Source organism: Branchiostoma lanceolatum, chromosome 5, assembly GCF_035083965.1.
Source record: "Branchiostoma lanceolatum isolate klBraLanc5 chromosome 5, klBraLanc5.hap2, whole genome shotgun sequence".
Lineage (NCBI taxonomy): Eukaryota > Metazoa > Chordata > Leptocardii > Amphioxiformes > Branchiostomatidae > Branchiostoma > Branchiostoma lanceolatum.
The window spans coordinates 10807541-10818259 of record NC_089726.1 but is presented as its reverse complement, the minus strand read 5'-3'; the positions used below and the strand labels follow the sequence as shown (position 1 = coordinate 10818259).

At 40.6% G+C, this 10719-nt stretch overlaps 1 protein-coding gene across 1 annotated transcript; it reads left to right on the top strand.

Annotated features, from left to right (window-relative positions):
• The first annotated feature begins 56 nt into the window (after positions 1-56).
• LOC136435040 (leukotriene A-4 hydrolase-like) lies at positions 57-10685 on the top strand. The gene is made up of 19 exons (XM_066428217.1): positions 57-269; positions 2510-2649; positions 2808-2928; positions 3149-3217; positions 3542-3646; positions 3897-3949; positions 4392-4464; positions 5162-5302; positions 5646-5669; positions 5857-5927; positions 6295-6380; positions 6971-6996; positions 7345-7489; positions 7946-8049; positions 8162-8238; positions 8516-8666; positions 8802-8884; positions 9147-9251; positions 9483-10685. Exons 1-19 carry the CDS (start codon positions 123-125, stop codon positions 9598-9600), a joined length of 1839 nt encoding a protein of 612 aa, XP_066284314.1. The 5' UTR covers positions 57-122; the 3' UTR covers positions 9601-10685.
• The last annotated feature ends 34 nt before the right edge of the window (positions 10686-10719 follow it).

Below are 10719 nucleotides of genomic sequence, written 5' to 3'. Positions count from 1 at the left end.
CAACACGCTGTTTTGCGGCAACGCGCGTTTCCCTCCCTCACTTCCGTGTCGATATCGATCTCTTGGTCCTTTGAGTTGCATTGAGTTGACCGGTGTACTATTGTCCTAGCTTAACCATCGCCATGGCCGATCCCTGCTCCCTCAGCAACTCACAGGCCTGCAGAACCACCAACATCTCCCTGCACCTTGTCGTAGACTTCGAGAAGCAGGTCCTGCGAGGATCGGCGACTGTTGATGTGGAGGTGTTGGAAGAGAGAGTCGAGCATGTGGTGAGTAGTTTGCACTAACCTCATGATAACACACTTCTTACAGCTGATACGAACATTAAGGCATAGTTGGTCTTAAAGGTAAACCGTAGAAGGGATTGTGGCTATTCTCTACTTGAAAGTGTGCTTTCTTGTGTGGTAGTAATATTATTGTACCTGAAAGTGAAAGTATAAGCCGTATAGACAATCACAATGGGAGTGTAACAAAGTGAAACTGCACTCACGTAGTTGCAGAACAAGATGATATGTGATTTTATTGTACAAAATTGTCGGGTTTGCGGAAAAAGCTGGCCCTGTCTACCTGGCCTGTGTACCCCGGCTGTCTACCAAAAACCACCCTTTTTGGGCCCCAAGGGCATGCATGGGGGTTTGGCATCTGACTGAATTTTCTTGAGGAAAAACTGGGTCAGTGGCAATCCCAGCTATGGGTGGGCTGGATGGAAGACAACAAAAAGCTAATTGTGCTGTTGGGGGAAACGGGCAGCTATGAGGAACTCCACCAACACAGGAAGAAAATCTATTATTTATAAACAAACATCTAGATATACAATAAAATGTACCAGGATTGTTAAACTAGATGGAAGGGGTGTGATAGGGTACAGGATAAACAAAGAAAAATAGGATGGGCCAGGCAACGATAGGACCTTTGTTTGCCAGAACAGCAGCTGCTAAAGATTGAAAAAAGAAAACGTCATAAAACTAAGCGTTTAAAGTTTAACAAGCCAGAACCATACATCTGCTTGGATATATGGAAACTTCTTTTATCATCCTTTGCTATTTGGTCAGTGTCAACTAACCCCCAGGAGTGTCAGACATCTGTTGTGAATTTAGCTGTTGTGACCAAGGAGGTTATATCTATAACCTTGTTGTGACAAACAGAGGTCCTATTGTTGTCTGGCTCATCCTACTAGTTTCTTTGTTTCCTTGTATTACCTTCCACTTCAATTTTGTTTAAAATTTCAGTTACACTTTTTTGCATACATGTACTTGGAACTTTTTTTCCAGTCTTGTTGGAATTGCTTACAGCTTCACCCCACCGCCACCCACCCACCCCCATCCCATCACCAATAGGCATTGTCTTCCATCCAGCTCACACACATCTGGAATTGCATTGACCCAGTTTTTCATCTTCTAAGAAATTCCATTAAAGGCCAAACCCCCATGCATACCCTTGGGGCCCCAAAAAGGTAAATAGCCAGGGTAGACAGGCCAGGTAGACAGGGCCAGCTTTTTCCGCAAACCCCCAAATTGTCTTGAGTTTATTTATGATTTATAACAAACTGATGATCGCAATTCACAATCGTATTCGTGCATTGAAGTACAATGTAACGTTATATCAAAGTATGAAAGTATAATAAAGTGTACTTCACTTTCTTTGTTAGTAGTATTTCTTTTAGTAAAATATGCTTTTCAGATATACGGCAACTTCAGTAAAGAATTCCTGCCCATCACAATAGTGACAATCATCTGACTTGTTAATTTCCGGCCTTTGCTGGTTGAAGATTTTATGTCTACGTAGCACAGTTTGGGGCTTCCAGCTGTAACAGTGTGTTCAATGTTCAACCTTAAGTGAACTGTGTGACGACTCTTAAGTTACAGCAAGAGTTGTAACACCCCTACTCACAAACACTGGCACAAACAGCCCTTTGTTACTTCATTGGGTGTGTAAAGTTAATCATTAATCATTTACAGATATCCTCCAAATCCAGCTTTTTTGTTGGTTGACATGAGGGACGGAAGACAGTGTGAGAAATTATGCTTTCCCAGAGAAAGAAAAGTTAGCCATTAGAGGCAAAGCCAGTGGCTATTTCTGCTCAATATTATAGCTAAACCATGCTGCAGGTCATACTTTAACAGCAACATACCTGAAGAGTCGAGTATGCGAACCTGTAGTACCATAATGTATGTACAGGTGCTGTGGGACTGATAAGGACCATCTGGCAATAATCGCAGCACTTTGCACAATCGTCTTACCAGTGCCTAACTACTATGGATACTTGGGGAATTTAATGAAATGATAAAACAGACTTTCTAAAAGTGTACCTTAAAGTGGAGATGGGATATTAGAGAAAATATTTTTGTTCCCTCTGCATTCATTTCAAGAACAATAACCTCTCCTCTTTATTGTTAGAAACACACCGTTCCCTTCCATATGATTCACTGAGTTATTATAAACGTTTGAATTTGATAGACATTTTAGTAAAAGTTCAATTAATTCATATCATTTCTCTCTTCCTACACAGGTTCTTGATACACGTGACCTGACCATCCATGGTGTGGAGGACACCAGCACAGGTCAGCCGCTGCAGTTCCTACTGAAGGACCAGGTGGCGCCTTTTGGATCGGCCTTGCAAATCAGCCTTCCAGCCAACTGCCAAGCAAAGTAAAAACTTTTTTTTTTTTTTCCAAAATTAATTCAGAGGTGGTTATTTAAAAACTCATTGCGACTATAATGAACTTCACAGTATAAACTTGTACTGCATTTTGGATTCAATTTCTTATAAGAAGCCTTAGTTACCAAACTTCTTTTATTCCAAACAGGGGGACCAAAAGCCAAGTGAAAGTCAGCTATGAGACAGCACCGTCCTCTTCAGCTCTGCAGTGGCTGTCCCCACAACAGACAGCTGGAAAACAGCACCCCTACCTGTTCAGTCAGTGTCAGGTGGGTGGGGAGGACTTAACATGCGTTTATGTCTGTATATGTCATAAATACATGAGGGGAATACTGTGTGACACACAAATGGTGTGAATGCTCGTGAGCGGGGACACATTGGGATTGGTGCATTCGCAGGCATTCACATAATTTCAGTTTTACAGAAGTCCCGTTCAGTGACAGTATTTGGAAGACTTCTGTCATTAACCTAGAACTCCTTGTTCTACAGGCCATCCATGCCCGCAGCATGCTTCCATGCCAGGACACCCCCTCCACCAAGATAACTTATCAAGCTCAGGTAAGTGTCCATACCCTTGTTCATGATACTTCTGGTGGCATTGGTGACCTGGTGGTTAGGGTGTCTCAGAATCTGAATGTCCTGGGGGGACACCTAGCCTGATACACTTGACTTGCAATTGGTTGACAATGTGTACCTAACTTTGGTTAGGGACATCAGTATGTACAATTGATGGCATTCAGATGTGCAGATCCATCAAGAGAGAACTTTTCACCCATAGAGGGGCTGAGATATGCATGGCACATGATTGCCCTAGAAGTCCTGACACATGCACTTTCTGTATTTCACTAGACTCCTTAACATAGATTTTTCTTCTCATGTCAGGTCTGTGTCCCCAAACCCCTGGTGGCCCTGATGTCAGCCCAGAGGTGTGGCGATGAGGCAGACCCCACAGACCAGACCAGAACTCTCTACAAGTTTGATCAAAAGGTGGACATTCTGTTCAGATAACAGCATCATTTTCAGTCTAGAAAACAGCACAAGCACCACTCTGACTGGCTTAATGTATCGGTTTAGAACCTACATGTAGCAGTCTGTCAGGATTTTATCAATGTCTTATCAATATCATGTAATTTTGCCAGGCTTGGGCCTTCTGCTTCTCTTGACAAATTTTACAGGTTCTACATTGAGGAGCTGATATGGACCTTCTTGTTTTGAAGCATCTATTTCTTTTCTGCAGGTAGCCATGCCTACCTACCTGATTGCTATAGTGGCTGGAGCATTGGAGAGCAGGTAAAAACAATTGCTTTTGCATTCACTGGTCGTGCACTTGTATGTATGTATGGAGAATCTGTATCGTATCATGCAAATACCTGCTGAACAATGGAAGATTTTCTTTCCTTGGATTGCGGTGATTACTGTTACTTTTACTTTTTAATGTTACAAAATTATGTGTTTTTGTGTATATGTTGTGCATGTTGACAGTGTAGATCAATATTTTGCTTTTGTATATCTTTTAAATTCTGTTATGATAGATGTTAACTGTTGATCTTTTGAAGATTTGAAGCTCACTATAAGAGGGTTCGAGCTGTCATAGTTTTTACGTCTACTAGTAGATGATTTCAAGGACACATTATGCTATAAGCTATGGTAGAAAACTTACTGACTAAACTTTCTTGCCAAAATATGGTAAATAGAAAATGACATAACTGTATAACTCTTCCATATCCAACAGGGACATTGATCATCGTACCAAGGTTTGGTCAGAGAAGGAGTTGGTGGACAAGAGTGCCTATGAGTTTGCAGAGGTTAGTCAAACACTTAGCATCATTGTACCAACAGCTATTAAGTATCAAAATAGGTAAGGGTAAGGCCAACATTACATGTGCAAGCAAGATGCTGAAGCTGATACACAAGCCTTTCTGCTGGAAAATCATCATTGGTCGGCTGCAACTCAGGCGACTGTAAGTAGCTTCTTCCAGTTCTTTCTGTTGGCAGCAAGGTTGGCGATCTGCCCTGGTGCAAGCAGGCCGCTGTCGTCACCCAGAAGTTTCTGTATGTACTACAGGTAGGTTGTAGGTTGAGGTTCTTGCCTGCATCTGCCATGTGACGGTGTGTACCGTGCGTACAGGTTGACAGGCTCGTTCTCAGGCATGCGCAGTACGTGTCCAATAAACTTCAGCTGCCTCACATGCTTTGGTTGCTTGTGTGTTTGTAGTTATTTCAATACAGTAGAGTGGCTTGTGAGACATGTTGGAGACACTGACAGGAAGTTAGAGATCAAAGGTCCCAGAAAGGTACTAGAATAGGTTGTCTCATTTCCTGTCTTTGATATCTTGCTAAATACATGTCTGTTGTGTTAAGAGAGCCAGTGGGAAAATGAATTTGAATCAGAGAGAAACTCACAATGAATGAAACAAGAAATTCACAAAAACTCTAATGAAAAAACATTTAATGAAGGTATGACTATGAGATCTTTAATTCCTTGTTGTTGATTGATTTCAGACAGAGACGATGCTGAAGACAGCGGAGGACCTGTTGGGCCCGTATGTGTGGGGAGAGTACGATCTCCTGGTGCTGCCGCCCTCCTTCCCTTATGGAGGCATGGAGAACCCCTGTCTCACCTTCGTCACACCTACACTACTGGTGGGTGGCACTCATATACATCCTATCAGTTTAGCTGACATACAATCAAGTACTAAGGATATGGCTAACATACTTGTACTCATACATGTAGGTACTTTGAACACATTGTTAAGAATCTTTTCATGTTACCTTTGATCAATCAATAATCAATCAATAACCTTTATTTGATGGTGTTCTCACTTCTTCTTCATCTAGTTATGTTCTGTTTATATCGTGCAAAGGGATGATTTTTTTAGTGTAGTGCAGCTGAATGGAATAAAATGTGCTCTTTTTGTTCTCACTGTCTCAGCAAACGCTTATCATTTAATTTTCTTATAGATTTTGTTGTTGATTGCTTTTTCAGGCTGGAGACAGGTCACTTGCAAATGTAAGTCATGAAACCATCTTGCTTTCTACCATGTCTTAACTTTTACCTTAAATCTTTAGAATGTTTTTATTGTTGTTATTTCAACCTTTATGAGCAGGAAGGTTAGTGCTTTTGATGATTTTGCTGTCTTGTGACCATGTGAACTGCAGATATGTGTGACTGACACACGTTGATGTCTGTGTCATAGGTCGTGGCTCATGAGATCTCTCACAGCTGGACAGGCAACCTGGTGACCAACAGGACATGGGAGCACTTCTGGTGGGCAGCATGACATTTACACTCCCTATACACCAAGATTCTGACACTACTACCTTAGTGTTATGGCTGTCAATGTATACACATATACCTGTGAACTGAAACTGCCTTCTAGTAGAGAAACTGGTCTTACTTTGCAATGTTACATCAACATTACTTTCTAAACTATTGAATCTGAAATGTCTCACATAAGTCAATCTCAGTCAATCTCAAGTTTTCCTTTCATGAAACTGAAAAAAAGATTCTGGTGATGCTGCTGCCTAAGGTTTTGTGCATGCCTTTTCTAACAAACAGCACAAGCATGAATTGGTCCATCAATCATGATATGGTTCTGAATTGGTTTAAAACATTCATTTTCTCTGACGTGCAGGTTGAATGAAGGTCACACAGTGTTTGTGGAAAGGAAGATTGCAGGCAGGATGCATGGGGAGCAGACTAGGCAGTTTGCAGCTTTAGGTGACTTCCATTACGATTTAACCACAAGGTTACAAATATCCGCCACTTTGAAAAACATTGTGTTTGAGAAATCTCTAGTGCAGGTATGCACAGTTTAGATAATACTGGAGTACATTACACTGGGGGACGTTGTATTGGAGATCTCTTAAGAGGTATTTTCTTATACAATGTATGTAACCTGGTGGAATTATGTTAGTAGCTGTTACAGCCGAACTGCCAGCACACTGAGAAATCTCATGAGCACAGAATGGAGAGACCAGAGTTGACATTGTAAAGACATCAAGACGGTTCCCATATCACATAAGTCACAATGTAAAGAGAGACGTCACAATGTCTTGCAACATTAGTACGCTAAGTTAGAAAGAGGACAACGCATAAACCAATCAACCACCTGGCAACTGACTTAGAACCAAGCCTAACTTTTGAATGTAAAGATTGAAAAAAGAAATGGTTTGTCATTAATTTTCTTTTTTTTAAATTTTCAGTATATTATGTTTACACTTACCCCTAGTGAATGACAGAAAGCTTGTCAGGTATTCTGCTTGTTTTTCCTGCAAAAAGAAAACTAAACTTATCACCTTGGTCTTCAGGAGGGTGGAAAGACCTGTATAACTCGGTGAGTCATCCTTTTCTGTTATTTGTCAATTAGGTCTACTTACACATGATCTGATCTGATATTTGCAGACACTTCATAGGAAGTTTATTTGCCAGAAGTGCTCGAAGGCTAATTACAAGTACATCATAGAAGCATAGGAGACATACATGTGACTATGTATTGACATTGTTGTATCTTAATGATCATCCTTTTTTATGATGAACTTATATAATGTGCAATGGTTAGATGGAAAAACAGGTCATCATGGGATATAGTATAGTGAATTGCACATCATAGTGCACATGATAGTGCACATCATGTAAAGCCTGGGTTCCTTCCTACAAATATGGCTATCCAAACTCGTTCCAGGTGCAAACGTTTGGTGAGACCAACCTGCTGACTAACCTGGTCCCCAGACTGGTTGGTGTGGACCCTGATGACGCCTTCTCCTCCGTCCCGTATGAGAAGGGATTCACTCTTCTCTACTACCTGGAGGAGCTAGTGGGAGGGCCAGGTATCTCATGTCTTCTTTTGGGGAACAGCTCATGGATGGACTCTCTCTTTGAAATGTTAACTGTTGTTTTTGCATTTACTTACGAGAAAAGTTGTGAAGATTTTAAACACTATTTCCTTACACAAAGAGTTGCCAGCAAGCTTTCGATCAGTACAGAAATGTTGGTTAAGAATTTTCACAATGTTAATTACTATCACAAATGAACTTTCATTTGATTACAAGACAATATCAAAAGTTCACTTTTATAAAAATCATGTTAGATATGTTTCATAGCTGTCTTTAGAGTAGTTTGCTTGATTTTGGACACATTTTTACATGTATATTAGAGGGGCCATTTAAGACAGGATTTTATCTCTCAGTTTAAGCCGATAGTAACTGCTGTAAATTATAATCACAATATAATGATGATCAGGGTTTATTAGCTGTGCTTTTTAAGAAGTCTTGTTGTCCTTACAGAGAGGTTTGAGCCATTCTTGAGGAAATACATTGAGACCTTCAAGTACAAGTGCCTGGACACTGAGGAGTGGAAAGCCTTCCTTCTGGACTACTTCAAGAAAGAGGTGAAGCAGGATACCACAAAAAGTTTTCCTTTCTTGATTTTTTTCCAAGCTGTCCACATATATTATCATGTAATCTAATCGCTTAGTAAAGTACCAAATATTGTTCAACCAGGTTTCTGAAGGTCTATTTGACAAGGTGGACTGGAAGGCATGGCTACACACACCTGGTATGCCACCTGTGAAGCCCAGGTTAGTAGCACACATATTGCCGGTATGTCCTTCCTCTTATTCCGATTTGACCCAATAGACCCCTTTCCAATCTTTGGCGCAATTGCAAGAGCACAATCTGGCGGGAACATGCATGAGTTGGCAGATTGTACTCTCACAACAGCAGATTTTGGAATGGCGCTGAAGTTTTGTGTGCATTACACATTCCAACTATCTAATGAATGTCTTTTTACATTCAGTGTGACCAATGGAAATGGAAATGAAATTCATGGAAAACTGTCCACATCTTCTACCCCAGCTATGACACGACCCTGGCAGATGTCTGTTCTGCACTGTGCCAGCGCTGGAGTCAGGCCACACCCGACAACCTGGACCAGTTCTCTCCCCAGGACCTCGAGGGCATGTCCCCCGGACAGAAAACTGAGTTCCTGGCACAGCTGCTCCTGAAGGTACAAAACGGAACATTTTATCCAGTTGTGATTTTGCCACTCTGATCTGAGTTTTAAGGAAATGATGTCAGCTTTTCTAAGGTTGACTGTCCAGGATCAAGGTGTCCTGACATTTGGCATTGCCCCCTGTTTCAGCCTCCACTGTCAATCCAGCATATTGAAAAGATGGACCAAGTCTATGGCATGAGTGCCAACAACAACTCAGAGATCAAGTTCAGGTGAGTTACTGCTTAACAGGTGTTTGTGATGTATTCAAAGCTTAAAGAATCTAGCATGTCTTTATCATGGAAACAATCCTATTACGTACAAAATATACTTGTAGTATATGATAGAAATAAATGAGGTGTCGGATACAGATCATCCCTGATAACATGATAATGAAGACAATACCTAGTACATGTGTACTATATCTCTATGGCAACAGTAACACCTGTTACAAAAATAGGCCACAGTGTTCTTGCTGCTTTCCCCCCTTTACAGATGGCTGAGGCTGGGCATCAGGGCAGAGTGGGAGGGCGCCGTGGATCCTGCCCTCACGTTTGTCACTATACAGGGGAGGATGAAGTTTGTCCGACCACTCTACAGGTAATGTACTGGGAAGAAACTGCCACAGGATTGTTTTAGAGCCAGCTATTTTACAAGACACACTAGTCACACAACAAAACAAATATTCCAAAGATGTTATAGGATTAGATCAGATTTTTATAACAAAGTGTGTCATAAAGAATGGTCTTCCAACAAGAGACTGTACAAGATTCCAGTTTTTAAGACATTCAAAACAGTTACTAACACCAGATATCAATTTACATGTTTCAGGGACCTGTTTGGGTTTGAAAAGGCCAGAGAAAAAACTCTGACAACCTTCAAGCAGAACAGGCCATTCATGCACAGTACCACGGCCAGCCTGGTAGCCAAAGACCTTAAAGTTCAGTAGTGAAGATCGGGCACTTCATGCACAGCACCAAGGCCAGCCTCAATCATGGTCAAGGAACTGAAAAACCGGGGCTGAAAATCAGTAGAGTTCAACTTGTTATCTTGAGGAACAACTCCAAGATGTTCTGTTAAATCTGTCAGTGGCTCACCAGGTTATCTAGAATGCTGTAGATTTCATAAACAAAGACAATGATTTAAGATCAGTGCTGCTACTGGAAGTGGTACAAACATTGATTAGACTTGTCAATTAAACATGCTGCTGCTGGAAATCTCTACCGTCCATGGATGTAATTATTTGATTTAATTCAAGTGTGCAATCATTTCTGTAACAGTAGAGACACCATCACACAATACAGCATTAGTAAAGTTGTGTAAGGCAAGTGTTTTATAATCATCCCTCGTTTGGGTCACTTTTGCATAGATTGTGTTAAAAGGCGGATCATCCCAAAAGATAGACTTTCCTGTACCTTTTTTCATTCAGGAACAAAACTTCTACAATAGTTAGAAGATTGCATAGGAAAGTATGCAAGATTACATCATTGTTAAGCTTGGTTTAAGTTATTTTGTTATGGTAGTCTAATGTGATTTTTTTTAACTTGCAGTAGTAAGTGCAAGTCTGTGCATGCACCCTGGCAGTTTGTCTCATTTCATCATTTGTTTCAATGAGGATTTTGCAATGAAATGGTGACAACTACCTTCCAAAAGTCAATTGCATTAATAACACATAAGATGCCCTTACAAATCTTCTACATAATGGAAATGATAGAAAATTAAAATTGACATTCTTTACATCCAAAGAATTTGAGACATTCCATGTGTATTCAACATATCCAGACGCCTTGACATAGCTGCAACAATAGCCTTAGAACCAACAAATACTGGACGCCAATTCATTGCCCCTTCAGCACTTGTTGATATGTTGTTTAATACATTAATTATTAATGATATAACTGTGCCAGAAGGCACTGGCCATCAGGACGATTTCATGTGTATACAAATACATATCTTTATTCTCATTCTTTTGTTCCCCACAAAAATGACATTAATGTACGGATTCAGAAAAAGAAAGATTATGTATGACTGTTATATGGTGAAAACATTCTTCATAGTTGTTTACCAC